The sequence below is a fragment of the Orcinus orca genome, chromosome 14 (assembly GCF_937001465.1).
Source record: "Orcinus orca chromosome 14, mOrcOrc1.1, whole genome shotgun sequence".
NCBI classification, from domain to species: domain Eukaryota; kingdom Metazoa; phylum Chordata; class Mammalia; order Artiodactyla; family Delphinidae; genus Orcinus; species Orcinus orca.
Genome location: NC_064572.1, coordinates 77,769,962 through 77,792,709, shown reverse-complemented (window position 1 = coordinate 77,792,709; position 22,748 = coordinate 77,769,962). Strand labels below are relative to the sequence as shown.

General features: G+C 36.9%; 2 protein-coding genes across 5 annotated transcripts in view; both read left to right on the top strand.

Annotated features, from left to right (window-relative positions):
* Window positions 1-11,689, top strand: part of RAB11FIP2 (RAB11 family interacting protein 2) — a 40,140-nt gene extending 28,451 nt beyond the window's left edge. Inside the window, exons 5-6 of one of the 4 annotated variants that reach the window (XR_004481287.2) lie at window positions 2,097-2,142; window positions 7,355-7,444. Coding sequence is in view for 2 of the 4 variants with exons in the window: in XM_004265785.4 (XP_004265833.1) it covers window positions 2,097-2,142; window positions 7,355-7,585 (277 nt within the window). In the remaining 2 variants the exon portion in view is untranslated. Of the gene's footprint in view, window positions 1-2,096; window positions 2,143-3,944; window positions 5,843-7,354 lie in introns of those variants that run through there. The other 3 variants (XM_004265785.4, XM_033420947.2, XR_007471477.1) reach the window with 3 other exon arrangements.
* The window catches only part of FAM204A (family with sequence similarity 204 member A), a 781,024-nt gene that overhangs the window by 300,664 nt on the left and 457,612 nt on the right, over window positions 1-22,748 (top strand). The gene's annotated exons all lie outside the window — the stretch shown is intronic.

The following is a 22,748-nucleotide window of genomic DNA, read 5'->3' as shown; positions in this document are numbered from 1 at the left end:
AGATCTATGAGCAGAAAACAGGGCTAGGACTGTGTCACCTCCAACACTCATCCACTGGACAACCTCACACAAGCTACCTAACCTCTCTGTGATTCATTTCCTTCTTTTGAAAATGAAGAGCATACCTACCTTAAGGGTTATGAAGATTAAATGAGTTAATTTTGGTAAAGTGCTTAGCACAGTATCTGGCACTTTCTAAGGGCTATGCAAATGTTTATTAAAATAATTTACTGAACGTGTTGTCTGTTAACCACTGTGCTAAGTGTTTTACATGTGGTCAACTCATTTAATCTTCCCAGTAGTCTTACATGGTAGATCCTGTTACCATCCCCATTTTACAGAGGAAGGAACCCAGACACACTCAAAGGCAAGTAAGTAGAGGGCAGAACCAGGATTTGAGTTCACACCATGTGGTTCCAGGGCCCTCAAGCACTTCTCTGCCTGTAACCAGTACGGTGTGCCGTTACACTGAATGTAAATCAGTTTGTCTTCGAGAATGTCACAGTCGGATGGAGAGAGATGCAGCAGAATGCGTTTCTTGACCTATTAGAGAGCAACATGCTGTGAGATCACGGGACAAGGAGAGATTAGTCCCACTGGTCCCTGGTGTTGACCTCCTTGGACTGAAAATCAGGGAGGCTGAGAACTGTGCATGTTATCAGCTGCTCCCTCGGCACTCTAGGCCTAGGGGTACCACGTGATAATGTATTTTGGGTTTGTATTTGTTTTCTTTTAAGCCACTTTTCTGTCAGGCTTTTGAGACTTTGCCGGTACAGTGACTCTAGTCTGGGACCATACAGAACACAATAAAGACGGTGAGGTACAGGGAATGAGAAAATGTGTCAGCCGAGTCGGCCTGTAAATGGTGCATCGTAGGTATTTAAAACATGTTTCAATCTTCCCTACCATGTCACCCAGCTCTACTGAAATACCAGGTTTATCCACAGGAGTTCTAGGTAGAAAAGGTCAGCAACCGGTTCTGGAAGCTAGTACTACAAATCTTAGTCATAACAAATGAAACGTTGGATATGTGAGAAATTCTCTTGAGGTGGTTGTACATGCCTGCATGCCCTGTAGATTTACAGCTGGGGATATGTACTTGTAATAATAGATACTTTTCAGTGTCCAGACTTTTTGTGCATACAGTCAAAAGTTTTAAAAGTGAATTTCTTTAAAGGATTCCAGTTATTTGGCTGATAAAGCACAGATAATGAAAAAATATATTTTACAGTTAAGTCTTTTTTTTTTTTTTTTTTGGAATAAAAAGGTTCCTAGGACAGTAATGCTTTGTAGAGGTTCTAATGGCTAATACTCTTAAGTGCCGGGTAAAAATTAAACTTGAATAGCAACGATGAAATATTTACTCACCAGATGGCTTTGAAGTTTAGCTTCTTTTTGGTTCCAGTCCCCTTCCTAATGGACATGTTTCAAAGAAGAAAACGATTATAGCATTCAGCTGTGATGTTTTCGTCCTCTGTGCATGCAAGAAATCCATTTTGTTTTGGTCCATTTGGGTATTTAAATTTTGAAGACCAGCTACTTAGAAATTCATTAATGACAGAAATGGTTCACACAGCTCCGAATTCATTCTCCTTGATAGGATAACATTTAAAGGTTAATTTTTCTAATACCTATAGAAATAATTGTTTTAAAAGATTGCTTCAACTCTTTTAGTCTACAGTCTTCCCAACCAAAATTTATTTAAGTCTCTACAGTTTTATATTAGAAGGCCTAAGGTAAGTGAGTGTGTGTATATAAAATGAATAATAACATTATAGAATTTAATTTTATAAAACATCTCACTAGGTAAAATCGCTTATATTTAAAGATGTTTAGAAAGTACACGTTAGAGGTACAGTTCTTCAGTTCTAATAATACTGAAGGGTTTTCCTTCAAAGTTTAAAATTGTAGCTGCTTTAGAATGTTTAGTAAATATTGTTTTTCTGTTACATCCTGGATTAAATTTCACTCACTCAGGTAATATAGGAGTTTAGAAATTGTTATTGCAATGTTGGTTAAAATGTCCTGTTTTTATGTTTCCTCCCACGTGTACTATGATACGCTTTTAACATTTATGTTTGTCTTTTATTGCTCAGTTTTCATATGAATCCGACAAGTAATGAAGACCTCAGGAAAATCCCGGTAAGTTGCAGAGGGGGTTAGAGAATTACCAAAAACCAAGCCACAAGCTGTCTTTCTGTCTGGGGCACATTTCTAAAAAGGCCTCCGTCTCCTTGAATCCCTCAGTTATCCACAGATTATAGCTTAGTATGATGATTTAGGGAGAAAGAAAAACAGCAAAATTCAAACTTTATCTTTAATATACCATAGGGTGTGACTTCTATATGATCTATGGAAGTGTACGCAAACATAGTTATAATTGAAGCCAATTTAGAATATACAGGTTTTGTTTGCAGACTGTTTAAAAATCGATATGAAAGCTGTATGTCAGCATTATAGTTGTGAAATAAGAGCATGTGGAGAAAGCTGCCATTTTGTTACTGTTGTTGTAAATCAGGTTGAGGGGAGAATAAACCTGCTTGTGAACATTTAACAGTAGGAAGAGCTTCCTGGCCAGAGACCCATTTAACCAGGAGTGTGTGTGAAAGATCCTACAGGCTTTGTAGCGACCAGCCAGATTAGCTCCCATATTTTGCAAGGACTATTCAGATATCTTAACTTCATTTCATTGTTATTTGAAGTCCAGTTTTCGACCTCTGTTCCGAGGTCCAGTACATCTTCAGTCTATTCTAAATACTATACTAAGCCTAGAGAGAATAAGTTGCTTTACAAAAATATGGGCACATGTCTTGGTAGGAAACTAAATTCTCCCTGAATAACAGAAATAAAGCCTTTATTCCAAGAGGCTGGTGGTTGCTCTTTGAACCATCTGTCCTTAATGTGTGTGATCCAGATGTGTAATAAGAATTTTTCGAAGCAATAGCATATCACAGTCTTCTGTGGTGTGATAGGCTGAGAAGAAACCATGGTGTTGTGTAAACCATTCTAAATGCAGTCTTTTGTCTTTAAAATGGTAGAAAACACTATAGAGGCAGAGGACTTTGTACTGTGTTTTTGCTGTTTTAATGTACATGATGTGTACGTTTTGATGTTTCATAAATACTCAAGTCTTTATATTATGGCAGACTGGCGAGAAACGTCAGAATATATGAAGTCAGCCTTTGATCAGATAGTAAAATGAATTCTATCAGGCGGTTACTTAATCTCAAACAAAATGCGACATCAAAAAATCGATTTAATGTGCAGCTATTGTTTATTAAGTAACCTTAATTACAATTTCTATGTGCTTGTAAATGTACTTTTCCAAATCTTGTAATTTATTGCTGTAAAAGCATCCTTAGAATTCTTTAAAGAAATAAAATGTGAAAATTGTTTTAGTTCAGGGATTTAAAGGTGATAAAAGAATCCTTGATGTGTGATTATTTTTCTCTGGAATACTAACTATTCTAAATGACAGTTAAAGGATTACTAGGTGTTGTTAATTTACTGCAAGATACAATTAAGAGGAGAAAGCTCATCCTCATACTGATCGTTATTGAAAAAAGTATTTGAACAAGTTTTATGTTGAAGATTATAAGATGTTTGAAGTAATTTACCTTAAGTTCTTTAATAATAGCTGTCCACCAAGTTATATTTTTTTCCCCTTCTGGACATAGTATTTTGTAATTAAGTTTGTATGTCTTATATGCTAGTGCCAACACCTGTCTGTGAAAGCAGTGTTTAAACAGGAGCAGTAGCCAGTTGAAAGGGCAGTGTGAGCTCTTTAAGGCCTAATTAAGAACTGAAAGGGAGATGAAGGGAGTAGCACAAAAGATGTGAAAGTAGCTGAGATGATATTCCCAGAGCAAAGTTCCTCATTAGAACAATAATGAGATGATCAGAGAATGCCAAGCCTTCATCTTATCTCTCTCTCTCTCCTCTAGTTGCCTTGGATGTCAGTTAGTACCCCACCAATATTTGGTTACCAGGACAACCTTTCTTTAAATCTTCAGTTATTTTGAGTCTTGATAATTTGCTTTTGTTGAAATTTAAATATTGTAAAAAATATACATTTCCTAGTTTAAAAGGCTAGACTGTGAGTAAAGTAAAAATAGATCACTAGTAATTCTCGAAGTATTTTGCACAACTGTTATTTAAAATTCCAGTTAGACAACTTAATGTAATAATTCTGTTCACTCACCCAACTCTTATTTTCTTATATCTGCATATGGAAATTTTTAACAGAGTTTGGGTAGGAATGAAAAAGGATTGGTTATGAAACGGGAAGAGAGAAGAAAAATTTACATTAAATTTCAATATAAGAAGACATCTTAGAAACATATGTGCCATCTCTATGGAGTGCTAGAGGAGAAACTGTTGAGTATGTAGGAGTCCCATGTTAGGTTATCTGAGTCTTTACCAGTTTGGAGATTTCTCAATTTTAGTTTTTCTAAGAATAGTATTAAAAGTATCTTTTGAAAAAATAATTCATTTTTACATTTGCCTGAGAGTTTTCCTCTTTAAGCAAAATAATTTTTGTAACCAGAAAATATTTTAATTTCCTACTGTATTTAGTTAATATTAATCTTTATTTTATTTGGAATTATATCAACAAACAGAAGGATAGATGTATTTATTGAGTATATTAGTCAATTTAAGAATCTTATGCCTAAAATTAGAAGGTTTACATGATTTTCCAATATGGGATAAAATGTGGAACTAAGCATAAAACTGTTTTTAATTATTTTATATTCTTTTCCAGAATATAGTTTATAGTACATGTGTTTCTAAGATGTTTTTTTGCATAAAAACTTGATGCAGAAATTTGGGGTAAATTTTTCACATAAAAGGACAAATGGAAAATTTATTGAAAAGGTCAGAACTGTATTTCCAAGAAATCTGTTTATCCATAAGTATTAGATGGTTGTGAGGGGGAAAAATAAGCCAAATGATGGATTTGTATATTCTAGATTATGGCTTATATCTTAAGTGCTGAACAGTATTGTGGGATAATAATTGATTATTTTGAGAGATTAAATTTTAGATTGATTTGTATCATGGCATTAATTTAAACTCCTTATGTCAAAATAAGAATTTTTTGACATGTCTTTCATCCTCATTGTCTGTAGAGAAATGTTAAAAAATTATTTTAACTACATTCTCTGGTAGCACTGGTATAGTGTTAAATGTAACAATATAAATGATTTTCTAACTGCATATTATCACTTAATTAGTTTGGAGAAATCAGTTCATATATGTATAATTTGATTAAGAGAGGCCCAGTCTGATGCTATTATTATGTTAAATTAAGAAAAAAGGTAAAACAATCAATTGGTAATGAATCCCATTTAGTTTAATTTCATTAATCCCTGCAGTTCTCACAAGAACTGCTATTTTTCAGTAAATATTGTTTTAGAAAAATTAAATCACATTAGTTGGACATAATCACTTTTTTAGAATGCAGTTCTGAAAAACCTCTTTGCAGACCAGGAAATGTTAGAGTTGAAAGGGACCTTAGAGAACATCTCATTTATCAGAGAAGGAAAGTGAGACTTAGGTGGGTTTCAGTCTCAAATTTGTGCAGAATTACTTAGGTTAAAGTAAGAAACTTTAGCTTATTTTTAATTAATGTTTAAAATATATTTAGCTCTATGGTATGTCTTATCTTTTCTACAGAAACCTGCTGCGTATAATAAATGTGAATAGGAATGTGTTTAGGAAAATCTAAGTTTTGTATCTCTAGACGACTTATGACCAATTAAACTAGTAAATATGTGTGTATACTTATTCTAACAAAAAGTTAATTGATCTGAAAGAGAAGAGAATAAAAAGTAAACCAACACGTATCTCCAGAATTGTCCTTTAGTTGTCGTAAAACAATATTCTGAAATGTTTTGGGGGACAAAGGTAATCTAATTCATAAAGTTGTATCTATACCCAGTTTCTAATGGTAAAATGAGTCATTTTTAAACTTCCTCTTAGCATCCTCTCTATTCTGTTAATCTAGTAGAGGCTCCTCCTAACTTTTGTCTTTACTATTTAAATAGCTTTGTAACTAATCGCGGTCCCTCTAAATGATTTTACCCACTGCTGCCACTTTCCTAAAACTTAGCTTTAATCATCTTTCCTCTGTTTAGAAACCTTCAATGGGCTTTCTATTTCCCATAACACTAAGTGTGATAGCATCAGACATCCTTGATGTTCTGTTTGGAACCCACTGTTTCAGCCTCTCTCTCTGTGCCCTGTCCTGAACCTTATTTCCCAGCCGTGCTCCACTGATCACCTTTATTAGCCACTGTGCCTTGAACCTTGCTTCCTCCTTTGAACAAGCAGAGCCACTGCTTGAGATGCCCATTACGCATTTCTGCCTGGCAAAATCTTTGAAGGCCTAATGCAAGCTATATCTTCTCTGCAAAACCTGAGAGATTCTATGGATTGGAGAAGTTTTCAGCCAGGAATATTGTTTTGCCTTTATCCTAGAGAAGGGAGTGTGCTTGGGTAACACAAGCATCAAATTGGTATCGGTGCTCTAGCTTGTTTCTCTGGTGCAGCAAAGTCATGGGGCCTGGTGAGGAGGGGATAAAAAGTTACACTTTGGTTTTACTGATGAAAACTCCTGGATGCATAGCAAATTAAAATAGATCCTGAAATTGAATACAGACAAATTTAATTCTTATGACAAAAAAGGAAAAAAAAAGACCTTTCTACGTTCACCAGTCCTCGTTCTCCATCCTCCACTGAATAGATTAGATACTATTAGTCCTTAAGAGCAAGGCCAATTTACTCAGTCTTTTAGTTTATTTTCTTTAAAGCCAAATGGAAATGTTTGGAAAGAAAGTGATGAAAACCATTTTAAGTTGTTGAATGTGGTGATAGAACTATGTATAAGAAGGCATAGAGATTGCTGCTTTATATTTTGGCATTATATTTTACATAATGAAACATCTAGATATTATGCACTTTAAATAGATGATGTTACAGTGCCTTTTTGATTAAATTTCTGAGAAATATTTTTCTTTTAATATTAGGATGCTTTGTAATAAAAATGAATTGAATCAATGCCTTTTTTTTTGGTTTATGTTTATGTTTATTGAGCATTTTATCTCTTAACTTAATCTTAAATTACGTGGTCAGTTTCTTATATTTAAGAATTTAGAGTTGTAATCAAGGCTTTGGTGTATCTGCTTTAGTCCTTTCCTCAGAACTGGCTAGCCGTTCTGTGAACTGTCACACTAGTTCTAGCCAAGGATAGAGAAGAGTTTGACAAGGGTTTGAAACAGTAGAACTTCAGAATAACTCATAATTTGCCCCTGATGTGCTGTCTGTTAAAGTGACCGTCTTTATCCTACTCTAGGACAGCAACCCTTTTGATGCCACTTCAGGCTACCGTAGTCTCACCTACGAGGAGGTACTGCAGGAGCTGGTAAAACACAAAGAGCTCCTTAGGAGGAAAGACTCCCACATCCGGGAGCTGGAGGACTACATCGACAACCTCCTTGTAAGGGTGATGGAGGAGACGCCCAGTATTCTCAGAGTGCCGTACGAACCATCCAGGAAAGCTGGCAAGTTCTCCACTAGTTCATAAGCCAATGGCACTGCATTTATAATTGGGGAAAAAAGAAAGGAAGAAAGAGAGAGAAAAAATAGAAGAAAAGCTCGTTACTGAGAGAGACCACACTATCAGGATTCATTCCATACTCTCCTTCATTGTGAAGAACTGTTTCACCTGTAAATATTAGCAGGGACTATCAAGAGTGACCTTTGAAGTGAGCTAAATAATTTAAACCTTTAAAGTGAAGATGGGCCAGATTCTCGTGAACAAGCAGTTCCTTAGGATTCACTTAGGTGCTGGTGCCGGCCCGCTAATCTGCCATAGCCTAGGAGTATCTTCAGAAGGACATGACTTATTCCTCAGGAACAGGTTTCTCATCAAGCAGAACTGATACTGTGGTTGGTTTCTCAGAAGTCAATTTGTACAGATTTAGCTGCAGGAATACTGCTCATTATAAACACTACTAAAAAAAAGTTCATATTTTATATACATATATGTACATGAATAATCTGTTCATGTATCTTTGTATATAAAATACATGCATATACCTCATATATACATGTGTTTTTAGAACATTTAAAGACAACTGGTTGCCTCTAAAATTAGGATACCAATTAGGATTTCTTAATTTGAAAATATGTGTGCTCTGTCAATGCAAAACAAATCGTCATTGCTACTATAATGGTTTGTTACACAGAAGCTGCTTCAAATCACTCTTGACTACGTGAACCTTGGTTTCAAAATAAGCTGCTACTATATATTATTCCAGCATCAAATCTTTTCTCTTTTTCCAAAAGTAATGATCTAAAGCCCCTTTTTAAAGAACGATGTATTTTAGGAAACTTCATTAACCTTGCAACAGCATGAATTTCTTGAATTAATTTTTTATCTTAATATTTGAGTTTTGTTTGAGCTATAAGCAGAAGATAAGCAAGTGTGATTTGTTGAGATTCTGAACGTCTTTAAAATATTCAGTACTAGCAAAGAAAATATTTGGAATTTATATCTGAAGATAATTTGGAGCGGGTGGGGGGAAGTAGGTGATCATTCTGATGCCTGATAACCCAAAGCAATGAACAAATTCTAGGAATGAAAAATTAGGCTCGGTTTCAAGTTACAAAAATAATGGAACAGATGGTTGCATTTGGTTTCTGAACCAAAATAAGAGTTACTAAAGGAGGGGTGAGTTTTTAGAATAGATCTTCACTAGCACGACATTGTACACTATTCTACAGCCACCCTGTAAGAATAAATCAGTATCACAGAATTGTGTCAGCTTTGTTTTTAAGTCTGCTCCCTAAAAATGTTGACTACTATCATGAATTTTCTTTATATATTTGTACAGAATTAGTCTTTAAAGTGAAAATGATATAAAAATATTACTAATCATCTGCTGATTTTTTAACTTTAAAAGTCTGAAATACATACTATGAAATACTGAATCTGTGTTTTCTAAAGGAAATTTAAGATGAAAAATTCACCTGTATATGGAGACAGATATTCCCCAATCTTTTACCAAATGCATTTCTGTCTAATATTTATCTCTACTAAGACTTCATTGAGAGTTAAATACAAAGGCATATAATAGTTTTGCTCAGTTTAATATTTTGAATCAGATAATACTTGGGCAAGCTTATATTCACAAGCTAAAATCCCTTATTTGTATTTTTCTGAGTTTCTTCAGTTTTTCTATGAGAGCATAAATTTTGAAATTCTGAAAATTTTTCTGAAATATAAATAATTTTTAATAGGAGACAAGGAGAAATAGCTTTCACTGACTTTTTCCTCCACTTCTAAATTTCTGTAATAAACCTCACAATGTGGTATAGAATTTTATTTTGAGGTCTTGGTAGTTCTTTTTAACATGGTGCCATTTTTAGTTAACATTTATTAAATGTTGCACAATTCTTAGTATTTGTTTTTTCTGTTGTTGGTATAACTGAGGCTCTTCTTACACTTTTAAAAGTACTAAAATCCATGTGTTTGCAGTATTATGACATTATCTGCAGATATTTTAATATGCTTTGGCCAAATTTACTCTTTATAGAATGAACCACGATGCCAGTGTTGTACTGGGGATATGTTTTATGTAAATAGAGCTCATGAAAAAGTATGGTTAAGGGACTGCCATTCTTTTTATGAGGAAATTCATTTTTAAGGAGGATTCTTTGCCTGTATAAAAACTGTTAAGGATTAGACTTGTCCATACGTTAATGATTTGGTTATAACTGCGTCAATATTTTTATCTTTAATTCTGAGACAAGAATTGTATTGAAAACTGAATCTGCATTTATCACTGCCCGAAATGTTCTGTTCCGACGTTTATGAACTTTCTTTCACTCGTGACCTGGAATCAAACTGACTATATATATATATATTCATAATCAATCGGTCAATATAAGGAACTAAAAACAAAAAGTAAAAATGAGTTCCTATGTGAACATAACAGTGTTTCCTGTGTTTGTGGGCAGAAGTGCAAATAGAGTAGTTTTAATTTTTAGCGTTGTAGAAAAAAAGGCCAAAAGATCACATTAGTTTATTTTTGCAAACTATAACTTTTAAGTATTCTAATGGTATATTTTGTTAGTAACTTAGACAAGGAAATAAAACATATGTACTCATTAAATAACACGCAGCACAGTAGACTTATAGACAGAGTTTACTTTTGCTTTTATGCTTAAAAAAGGCATGTTCAAAAATATTTCCACCAATAAGAGGATTTTTTTAAATTGCAGAGTTTATAATAGTCTCAAACCTGTCTTAAGCTTAACATACTTCTGTTACATAATTAAAAATATTTCTGCTAATATTTTTTAAACAGTATAGTTTTACAACCAGCTCCCCTCCCAGTTCTAAAATTCAGCTTCAAAGTATTGAACATAACTGTCCTACCACTTAGGCTTCAAGTTCATTTATTAAATACCAGGGAATAAATCTTAGAATTGTATATAAAATGTGTCACCCATTCATGAAAAATATTTAAGTATTGCTTTTTGCTGCTGTATTCTGCATTGAGCCTAGTTTTGCCATCCTCCCATGAATGTAGTAGTATCCATAGATTATACATAACTACATCTATTGCTTTTAGCAGTAAGTGAAGATTTCGTTGTAATTTTCCAGCTGTGAAAATGTTGCCTGTATTTAAAAGGGTTTCATGAATGGAAACCTAAGTAAAACTCAGCTCGCTAGTGACAGACTTGCTTTCCTCACATCCTTCACTGACTCCTCCGCCCTCACACCCCACTGCCTACCACCCCCATAAGGGTGCTTATTCTTTAGCAAGGAGAATCTCAAAAAAAAAAAAAAAAAAAGAATTGCTGTCTTTAATATATCTAGAAATTGTTACGCTAGAACTTCTTTTCCTCTTAGGTTTTTAGAAAAAGCAGCCTACCTTGGATTTGTAAAACAAGGTGAAACTTTCTGATGTCTGTGTGCTCATATGTCTTATAGATATGGTTGGTGTCACGTGTGTGTGTAAATGAAATATGAAGCATGCTCATTCCCTCGATCTCTTTGAAGTAAAAGGGAAAGGATCGCAGTGCTGCTGGTTCATGATTATACATGGAAGGGTCTGTCAGCACACACTGAAAGCCCCCGTTTTCACAGATTTATAAGTTTAATAATCCAGATGCAATCATTGGAGGTATTTAATATGTAATAGGTAGCATCTTAACTAATTAATCTGCATAAGAAGGGTTTTCTGGTGTACTTAATAAGAAGTGTAGAAGCTCTTCAAGCATTAAACTGGAGTTGACATTTTATTTCATTTATTTTCCATGTCAAAAAATACACTCTTACAGTGGAATTGAAGTCTGTAACAAATGATACATTTGGACCTGTCAATCTTCGATCTTAGGGGTGGTTTGATTTTGAGGTACAAAAAAAAAAATGCTGCAGATCTAGAAATGTATATATTTAGCAGGTATTTGAAAGATACAAGCATTATTTATAACTGAAGAGTATTACACTTAGTAAAATGCTCTAGTAACTTGTATACATTTTTGCAGGTACAAACTCCAACGTATGTAAGCATTATGTAACATGACAGTTGTATAATTTATGTAATCTGATGCATGAATCAGAATTTTTATATATGATTATTGGTTTATTATAGTTGATTAAAATGTTTAATCTTAATTTGGTTGTCATAATTTCTTATCGCAGATAAAACAGCATGAGTATTCATTTGTACATGAGCCCTCCTTGTCTTTTAAAAGTACAGTAGGATGCCTCTTATTATTTGATGTATGGCAGCAGGTATTCTGTAAGACCTACAGACTCACTTCACTATGAAAATAGTTTTGAAAAGTAAGGTTTAGCGTGGACACTGTTTAGCAGCCCTTTGTGTATAAGATATCCCCTCACAGGGACAGAACTTACTGTTTGGTAGCAAATTACATCTGCATATTTATACAGAGGCTAAGACCTATGCTGAGTGCTTTCTCTTTATGCGTTATTTCATTTATTCTTTACAACAGCCCTCTACGGTAAGGACTGTACAAGCTTTCAGAGGAAATTGAAGACAGCTAACAAAACAGCTATTTGTGGAACTCAAGAGTAGAGTAGAGTTGGCAAAGCCACGGCATTTCTCACTAGTTTTTAGTGTCCAGCTCATGGCAGAGACCACTAATTCATGCCCACTTCCAGCCCTCTCAGCCTGCAGTCCAGGTGTATGCCTGTCCATCCCAGATGCTGTCTGAGGGAAGCAGGAACCTAAGGGCCTGGGATGATGGTGTGGGTGTGGGTGTGGCAGAGTGTTAAGCAGTTGTATTATTCTATAGATTATGAGACATGATCCACACGTAGTGGTCCTGAAGGTAAGTAATCCACTCTTGGAACAAGGGAGTTCTCTGCAGGCCAGAACACCTTCCTGGTCCTTAATTGCCCTCAATTTTAGAGGCCCATTTATTGTATCTTTTTACTTCCCCTGGTATTTCTCTGGATTGTTCCCCTTTCTGCCTATCTGCAGCACACACGTTTATTTTTTCTTAGTCTACTGAGACAAAGATATTTGAGGTAATTTGAGGGTAGAGAGTTATTATTCTGTTAAAGTGGCTGTTTTCCACATAGGTTTGTTCTAATGCTGTGCCTCTCTCAGAAAGGCCAGATGGAAATGAAAGCGAGGCCAGGGTTGCTAAACCCGATCATCTCAGAGACTGAAAATATAGATTTTATGTGAAATATGATTTCCACGTGTTAGCAACTGATTCGTTAAAAAAACAAACAAACAAAAAACCCACAAAACCGCAGGCCATTAGTGCACAGTCTTTTCCTTAGTCAGTGTTTCTGATGTACCGTCATCGTCGTCATCATCATCATCAGAACAGTGCAGAGTGTAGTTGTTTACTTCCCCCACAGGTGATCTTGTGTTTAATCAAAACCTGACTTGGCCAAGGGGCATGCAGGGCATGTGTGATGTGTAAGACGGAATTACAGCTCAGGACTCCTGGGAGGGAGTGGGGAGAGGATAGGGAGTAACTCTTCAGTGACTCTAGAGTTTCAATTTGTAAGATGAATAAGTTCTGGAGGTCTGCTGTGCAACATGGTGCCTACAGTTAATGACACTGTATTGTGCATGTAAAAATCTGTTACGGGGGTAGAGCTCATTTGAAATGTTCTTACAGCAGTAAAGAAAAAGCCTTTCTCAGGTATGCCTGCCCCTGAGCCTGGCAGTGCAGATGCTTTTCAGAGAGAGAACAGCACAGTGAATCTGAGTTACAGTACAAGGGCCACCGCTCTGGTGTTTAGAGCCTTTTAGAATGTTATCTAGTATCTGATACATACCTTTTTATGGTAATTATGATTTTTCAGTATCTTATTTATGACGGTCTTGCCTTTTGGTGAAAAACTGTATAAAAACTATTAGTGTCCCAAAGATCAGTTTAGCACTTAATTAGTGTCCCAAAGATCAGTTTAGCACTGTCCTGTGTTAAGGTCACATCACGTATGGTATGTGACAACTTCTAGTCATCTAAAGTCAATGTGTTGTTGTGTGTGTGTGTGTTTTTTTTAGGGTATAAAATACATATTTCAATTGAAATATAATGGTCATTGATTCCGTAGTTTCTTTGATTTTGTCATCCACTATTTAAAATTCCACTGTACTTTTGGACGCCAGCCAGATCAGGAAAGCTGGTTGGTTAGATCACTGGTTGTCAAAGTGTTGTCCCCAGAGCAGCATTGGCAGTATCACCTGGGAACTTGGGAGAATGCATGCAAACTCTCAGGCCCGACTCCAGACCTACTGCATTAGAAACTCTGGGGGTTGGACCCAGAAAGCTCTGTTAACCAGCCCTGCAGGTGTTTCAAATGCACATTCAAATCTGACTACCATTGAGATAGAGACCCACCCCACCCCCCCCTTTTTCCTTAGTTTAATGTACTTCAGAGAATTTTTTTTTAACTTAATGTAATTTTCCTTGCCAGTCCTGAATTTATTTATGAACCTGTTTTTTTAGTTTTTTGATAAAATGGATATTTTGTGTTTTAAAGAAACTTAAGTCGGATGAAACTTAATATAGATAGAATGCTTATAAGATAATGCATAACGTGTTATGCAGAGTAGATACATAGTTAATACCGTTGATTCTTTGATATCTTGTTTTGTTTGTGCAGTAAGATTTGCTGTTGTGATGGGGAAGGCAAAAATGCACATGGGCCTTAATGCGAAACTGCCATAATGTCTTCCTTTGTTCTGACGTGGCGGCCAAGCTTGATTAAGGAGGGCATCTTTCTCAGCCTCACAGAGGCCTTGAAAACTGAGGTAAAAGATAGTAGTGTAGAAAGGAAACAGAAAATGGAGCCACGTATGGAATGCGGTAGAATAAAAGTTTTGAATGTATGTGTGAAATTGGGCAATGAACCTTAATATAACAACTGAAGCCAACTTGTGACTTGAAGTGAGAGGTTCTGTTTAACAGGCACTTTGTAACTTTGCTAGTTACAATCATTTTGTCAAATAGTTCATAAAAAGCTTACATTATTTTCACAATCAAAACTGAGTCGAGTTCTCGTGTCTAGGGAAATCTAGAATGAAACGTAAGAGTCTTGTTAGATCTTGCATCAGATACTGGAAACACTGGATGATTAGGAAAAGACCATTATGCGTTAGGTTAAAAATAACGTAATTTAAAATAAGGGTGGTATGAGAGAGGAACATCCAATAGCAGAGTATTTTATTGGTTTTTATTCCTCGGTGGAAAAATGGCTAGAACATTAACAGTGTAACATGGATTCAGAGACGTCTGGACACTGGCAAAAGTTGTTGGGTTTTTTTGTCTTGTTTGTTTCAATCATCACTCTCAAACCCTCAGTGGAAACTTCAGTGCCAAACATTAGATTAGCCTCTGGCAGAACGGGATCTAGAGAGCACGGGTCATTAAAATCACGGCTGATTCTGAATCCTCAACTTGAACTTGTGCTTTCAGCCTCTTTCAGCAGAATTTTGCTAAAGTTAGACAAAGAGTAAGAACATTGGCTTATGAATTTCATTTCCTTTCCTAGTTATGAAGGAGGCATTAATGAGGGGAAGTGGCAGGAAAAGCCTGGGGAATTGGGTAGGGAAGGCGGCAGTGGGCCAGGCTCACAGGAAAACTAGTTGCCAACCTCAGATTAATTTAGGTTATAATCTGAAACCATATAGGACAAGCACTTTTAAGAAATAAGTCATTTGTCATAAACAGTTGACTGATCCAATAGCAGTATTCAGTGTTTTTATGTTTACATTTAAAGATATTTTATTAATATACTGTTAATGAACATCTTTCATGATTTATAAGCTATAAAATATTTTAATCCTTGACTTATTTTTTTACCAAGCTATTCACTTAATGCTATATGATATGTAGCACTTGAGACCATCTGTTAGGAATACTTGAATAATATGCACACTGTGAAGATATGTACAGCAAATAAAGCAGAAAACACATGAAATAATAATAGGAAGAGTTTGGAAGACAATCCTTGCATTTTAACTAAAAAAAAAAAATGTCTGAAATCTAGCAGGAAGTCTTTCCAAAACTGAAGTTCTTTTCTTATTCTGGGCAAATTGCTCTGCTGAGTGGCCTTAAGATGTCACTTCGCCTTTAAGTGAATAGATCTTAAATAAAAATATTGGCATCAGTACTACTTAGAATTGTCCTCTGAGCATCCCTCATTAAGTGTGAGAAGTTACTGCAGAGTAATGGCGGCAGCTGCATGGGAACCAGGATAAGCAGGCTGTTTTGTGAAGCGGTCCCAAGAGGGAGGCTGGGATTAGGACAACCTGGGTGTCTTGGGGTCACCCCTGGAGGACGGATTTGGGGGGAGCATCAGGTTGAATTTGGTAGTCTTGGAAACACTGAGCTGGGTGCAGCGAAATCCTAGGCCTTGGATGGTACTTTAATGCTGTTGGAGGTTGAAGCTATTTCTTTCTTTCCTTTGAACTGGTGGAGGATGGGAGCAGGTTGGCACCCTGGGTGGGTCTCCCCAGAGCAAGGGACCTTGTGAAAGATGGAAAGGTTTCCTGAGTCACTCAGCTGCGGGTAGACATCTGGATTCTTAGTCCACCTTCTGCTAGTTGGGAGTGATTCCAAGGAGCCTCGCTCACTCCAGGAGGCTTGTTGTCACTTAAGGGTCACACCCCCCGATGAGCTTGTAGCCTAGACACCTGTCATGATGCCGCCTGCCTCTAAGAATGGGCCGGAATGGTATATATGTGGGACAAAATTTAGTTCCTGCCAGGCCACGGGAATGTCTGGCCAACGGTCAGTCTTAAGCCTGGTACTCACCCTTTAGCAGTGCCTTCTCTAACTGCTTTCAACTCTTGTGTTCTGATGCCTAAACCAGATGTCCTCAGAATCAAACCTTCTCTTTGTTTAGTGATTGTTACCTTTGGATCTCACAATAGCAGGAGTAACCTCACTCATTGGGTGGACCTCAAACCCCAAAGGCACATCTGTCAAAAGCCTTAATAAGACCACAGCTATGTACCACATCTTAATTTCTGATTGACTATTGTATAGAACTCACTATTTGGGGATATTAGCATATTATTTCGACCTTTTGTCTGATCCTTACTCTTTTTATCACAGACACCCTAGGTATTTATTATTATCCACCTAAAATAATTTGGGACTGTTCCTTCTGTTGATTTCTGCAGACTGGCCAATCATTTTATAAATACCTTTCAGTTGTCTTTGTGCTGAGTTCTTCCTGTTTGTGGAGGGAATCAACCAGTTGAACAAGCTTCATCTAAGTTTCTCTTCCATTTGGCAATCAGTAGTATTCGGCACTCTCTAGTAGCTGAATGAATTTCAGTATGCATGGTAAACTTACCCATATTCCTCTTTGTCCGGACTTATTTATTTCGTTTTGAATTGTATGTATGTTTGTAAATCACCTCAGCTCTTCTGTGGGACGGGGCATCATATGAATAAATTTTTTATTTGGCATTTCTTCCAATCCTGCTCATTCCAGTGCATGCAAAGCGCCCCATCTGATCTTTGCTGACCTCCAGCAAACCACCATCTTGTACATTTATTTGTCCTTGTTTTTGAGTCTACTAGTTATTTAAAAACTATATACAAAGAATTCCTGGCAAAGACTTTGAGCCTCTGGTCCTTGTATCCCCAACATTGATGTGTAGCACAGTGCCTGGTATTTAGTTGGTACTCAATAACATTTGTTGAATGAGTGATCAGATTATTTTTTATTAAAATCCATATTATTGTTATGAACATCTGTTATCAACAGTGATGTTATCTTCTAAGGGAGCCAGCAGCCCCTTTGAAATGAATAAAAATAAAGGTTTTTAACAGGCGGTGGAAGTTGGATCTAGAGGAGACATGATTGCTACCAAAACCTTGCCAGTATAAACTGGGAACAGGCAGAAATAAATGTTCGTCTTAAATTATAGGCCGTCTACCAGAGTTCAAGAGGCATGCTTAGTCAACTTCACTCCTTCCTTTACTTTAGTGGGGGCTGGTCACCTGCAACTCTTCATGTTTGTTCACTTGTCTACACGCCCTGCTCATTTGTATGCAAGCCCAACAGAACCAGATAGCTGGTCACCTTTGCTGCCCTCCCATTTAGAGTTCACGTGTCACATTCCAGGTCCTCAGTAAATGCCTGTTAGAGGAGGGAGGGGAAGGAGGACTTCAGTGGCTGGTGCTTTGAAATATGGTGTAAGAAGTTTGTACTTTTTCATTGTATGTGATTCGGTTGGCAGCATGCTGAGATTTTAATTATCTGTACTTTAAAATATTGCAACCATGGCTATTATAAAAACACTTTCCATTGTCCTTGATGAAGGGAGGAGTTCTCATTCTAATTTGGCTTATATTTGTAATTAATGAGAAAGAAACCTTTAGTGGTCCCTAATTGAAAACAGGGAGTACATTGATCCACTTTTGTTTAGGAGTCTTATGGAAACTTTAGATATAAAAACAGTTTTCTTAATTATATCATGATACAAAAATAAATAAATCATTTCAATAAGAACACCAGGCAAGATAGGCTTTTCTAACTGAAGTGCTTCCTTTAATATACATGTCTTTCGTTGAACAGTTAGGAAAAATGAGTCCAGAATAAAACCTCAGTGCAGTTCGGTGAATAGATTTAATCTTGAGTGTTTAATTGCTCAATCAACAGCTGCTGTGTCAAGGAAGTTGGTGAAGCCTCATCTGGGCTCTCCCAGCCACCCATTGATCCATCCTTCATTCCATCCTTCAACTCAACAAACTGAATACCTGCTATGTGCAAAGCACTGTTCTAAATGCTAATGATAGAGTTGAGCAAGATGGACAAACGGAAATGGCCCAGATCCATCAGTGATGTCTACCAAGGGCTCATGACGTCCATGCCCCGCCCCCATTTTTTAAGGAGCATTTTTGAATTTTTTAAGGCCTATTCAAGTTGAAGTAACCAGTTAAGTACTCTCAAGTTAATCATAGCAGCACCAACTGACTGCACTTGAGTGTTACTTTCTTGTGAGGATAGAACTTCATGTCATCTGACAAATACTGATCCTAGACAATGAGGTAATGGTAGATGTATCTGGTAGCATGAAGAACTAATGATGAGCTCATATGCAGTTTTTCCATGACTCTCTTTGTTAACCCATGAGTTTAATTTTTTTTTAAATGTAGTTGAAACCTGAGAGGTGTTCCAAGCAAGATTGGAACAAACAAAAAAACCACGGAATTATCTCCAGTATAGGGACACTTCTTGGATAATTAAAGGTAATGATGCAGATGGTCTATGTCATCCTTTTCTGAATTGCAGAGAACTCATTTTCATTCACCACTTGGGTTGCAGCCGTATCATTGAGAAATGAAAGATGAATGAAAGTAAATTGTATTTAAGAAACCTTCATCAGCATTTATGACACGGGAGTTTTTGGTTTGGAGAAAAATAAGTACCAACTGCTGAATGGATTTAAAATTGTATTTAAAAGGATGTTTTTTGCCAGTAGCTTCTAAATCAAATAAACTAACTGAAAAATTTTCATACCCAGGATCTAATGAGTCTGATTTAGCTTTTTAATTGAGAGTAATTATCTTCAAAAGACGAAAAACAAACATCAAAGCAATGGGAAAGAGGTGGGTCAGTCAATAAATAGACTTAAGGCAACTGAATTCCATTTGGAAAAATATACAAGTTCAAATCCACACCTCACTCTTTATACCGAAATTAATTCTATATGGATTAAAATTTTAAATGTAAAATATGAGATGTATCAAAACAATGTGGGAGTTTTGTTCTGTTTTGTTTGGTTTACAGCAGAGAAGACCTCTCTATTCGAGTCACAAAACCTAAAGCTATAAAGGAAAAGATAGATATATTTGACCACAGACAACTTTTAAAACATTTGAACACCACCAAAAAATCCAGTAAACAAAATCAAAAGGCAAATGGCAAAAAGGGGAATAGATAGCAACACAAATGACAGACAAAGTCTGATTTCTCTATAATATAAAAAGCCCTCATATACCTGTAAGAAAAAGACCACGAGGAAAATACTCAGAAGGCAGACAGAAGAAAAATCCAAATAGCCTTGTGAACATCTGCAAATTAGAATAGACGAAGAAGGTGCCATGTTTTACCTATCAGGTTGCTCAGCTGTGTTAAAGCACAGGCTTGCCAGGAAAAGGGGACACGGATGCTAGATCATTTGGGGTGTAACTTGAAGCAAGCTCTTTGGAGGGCAATTTTATAATCTCTATGAATATCTTAAATGTGCATCCCTTTTGATCCAGCAATTTTATTCCAGGAATTTATCTTACAAATATTCTGGAAAATGTATACAAACATGTATTTGTCAGGATGTTGACTGCAACACTGTTGTTAGTAACAAAATACTAGAAATTGGCCGCTAATCAAACACTTTATGTTGTCTAATGGAATAGTATGCAGCAAGTAAAAATCACAAGATCCATGCATAAGCTGGTATGCCAAAATACCCAATTACTTTGTTAAGGGGGTAGAAAAAGGCAACAGAAAAATACAGATAGAGTGCTCTAGTAATTTGCATTTTAAAATACGTATGGGTAGGTATGCATTTGTAGGAACATTGCTGGAAGAATATTGAGATGGTGGTTATTTCTGAAGAATACACTGGGTTTGCACAGGAGACAAATTAGTTTCTCATAAATCCCTTTTGGTTTGTTTTAATCTTTCATCATATTCTTATGCCATTTTCAGAATTAAATAAGATACATCTTTTGATTAATTTAGGAATATTTGACTTTCAGCCTGATTTTAGACTTCAGCCACCCTTATATGATTTGGGGGTCTGTATCAGAGCCTCAAGTAAACCACTGCCCTGCTGAGGTGAGTGGTTCACCATCTGGTCAAGCAGACGAGCCAGGCTCCTCCATTTGCAAAACCGCCAGCTTTCCCACTCGCACATCTGGCATCCAGAACACGTGGGGCCCTTCCCGTTAGAGAACAGAATCCCCCTGACCCAGGCTCTCCATGAAGATTGATGCTGCTTCTGCTGGAGAACCACAGTGGAAGGTGCTGCCCATCGTGTTTCTTATGATACATTTCTGGTAGAATTCAGCCCAGGAATTTCTTTTTTAATTTTCTATAGGAGTTGGACAGTGAAGTTCTAGAATTGACTTTCTTTACCACATTGCTTTCTTTGCCTAGAATCTTAGCATCAAAATCAGTGTTCAGGGGGCTTCCCTGGTGGCACAGTGGTTGAGAGTCCGCCTGCTGATGCGGGGACGCAGGTTCGTGCCCCGGTCTGGGAAGATCCCACATGCCGCGGAGCGGCTGGGCCCGTGAGCCATGGCCGCTGAGCCTGCGCGTCTGGAGCCTGTGCTCCGCAACGGGAGAGGCCACAACAGTGAGAGGCCCGCGTACCACAAAAAAAAAAAAAAAAAAAATCAGTGTTCAATTCATAACTGGCTTTTTGATGACTGTTTTAATGATCTGCTTATGACCAAGGTATTTATTGAAAATCTTTTTTTGGAGAAACCATGACATCAGTGTAAATTGTAAAGAAAAGAACAGGTTTAATGCTACTCTGACTAGAACCTCTTCTGTCCTGTAGGTGAGATGAAACCTTTAAGGTATGTTTTCCTTCTAGGAAAGACAGTATCTCCTGCATAGTATTCTTGCCAAAGATAAATTAGTTTGAATCTAATCATGAGAAAGCAATCAGACAAATCCAGAACCTATTCTAGTCAGTTATCTTATAAAACCTCAATGTCATGAAAAACAATAGACAGCAAAAAAGAAAGGTTGCTACAAATTAAAATAGTCTCCTGAGATATAACCGAATGTATTGGACAATATTATTGCCTGAATATTAGATTCTGGATTAGGAACAAGAGGCCAAAAGAAGATATTTGGGGGACAATTGAGAAAATTAAATATGAACTATGTATTATTAAATAAAATTAATATTAATTTTCCCAGGTATGTGATGGTTATGGCCTTATTATTAGGAAATGCATGTTAAAATATTTAGAAATGAAGCATTTTGGAGTTTGCAGCTTATTTTCAAATGGCTCAGGGGAAAGGTTACAGCTAGAAAGCTAAAGCAAATGTTAACAAAATGTTGACAATTTGTAAATCTAGATGAAGGATATATGGGTGTAAACTATTTTTCTTTCAACTCTTCTAAGAAAGTTTGCAATTTTTAAATGAAAAAAATGGAGAGAAAAGATCTAATTTGACTCAAAATCATACTGTTGGAGAAACAGACTCACAGAGAACAGACCAGTGGTTGCCACGGGGGAGGACAGGTAGGGGAGGGGTGGAGTGGGAGGTTGGGGTCGGCAGATGCAAACTAGTATATAGAGAGAGAGAGAGAGAATGGGTAAACAGCAAGTCCTGCTGTAGAGCACAGGGAACTGTATTCAGTATACCCTGTGATAAACCAGAATGGAAAAAAGTATAAAAAAGAACATGTATATATATACATATATAAAACTAAGTCATTTTGCTGTACAGTAGAAATTAACACAACACTGTATATCAACTATACTTCAATTTTTAAAAAATCATACTGTTTGTAAACAGTTATAGCAAAAAAAAAAAAAAAGAAGAAAAATGACTTTTTAGGTTAGGCTTCTTTGTGCCATCCTCCTGATTTGACATTTATCCCTTATTATTACCAGGTGAGGACATTCTCTTGGTAACGTCCCTGACACTCCTAATTCCTTTGGCCTGTTCTGCCTAATGGGCAGCCCCCGCCTCTCTGCGGCCTCCATTTCTGCACTCTGGTTTCTGCCAGGCTCCTTGACCTGCCTCTTTTACACCTCATCCCAGTGGAGAGTGTTTCTATCAGGGTCCCAGGTGGCTTGTTTTTCTCAACCTTTGCCCCCGACCCCCTTGGCTCCCCAGGTGTCTCATCTTTCAGGCCTCTCCCCCTCCTCCTGCCTTTGTCTCATTAAACTGAAGCGGTGCCGCCTGGCCAAGTTCTTCCTTCCTGGGCCTCTTTGGGTGGGCTTTCCCTTTTTCCCCCTCTGGGGCTGTCATGAATTTCTTGTCAGCATCTCTGGCCTTTCCTGCCCTCCTTTCTCCCCAGGCTGGCCCTGTGGCTGCCCCAGGTGCCCGGTTATTAGCTGTGATGGAAATTGCTCATGGCCTTTTCAGAAACCAGGAAGACCCGATTGGGACAGCCTGCACACCTTTGCAGACACAGATTCCAAACATGGGTGCCCGTTAGGTTGACTGCTCGAGCTGGGGCACGTGTGTGTGTGTG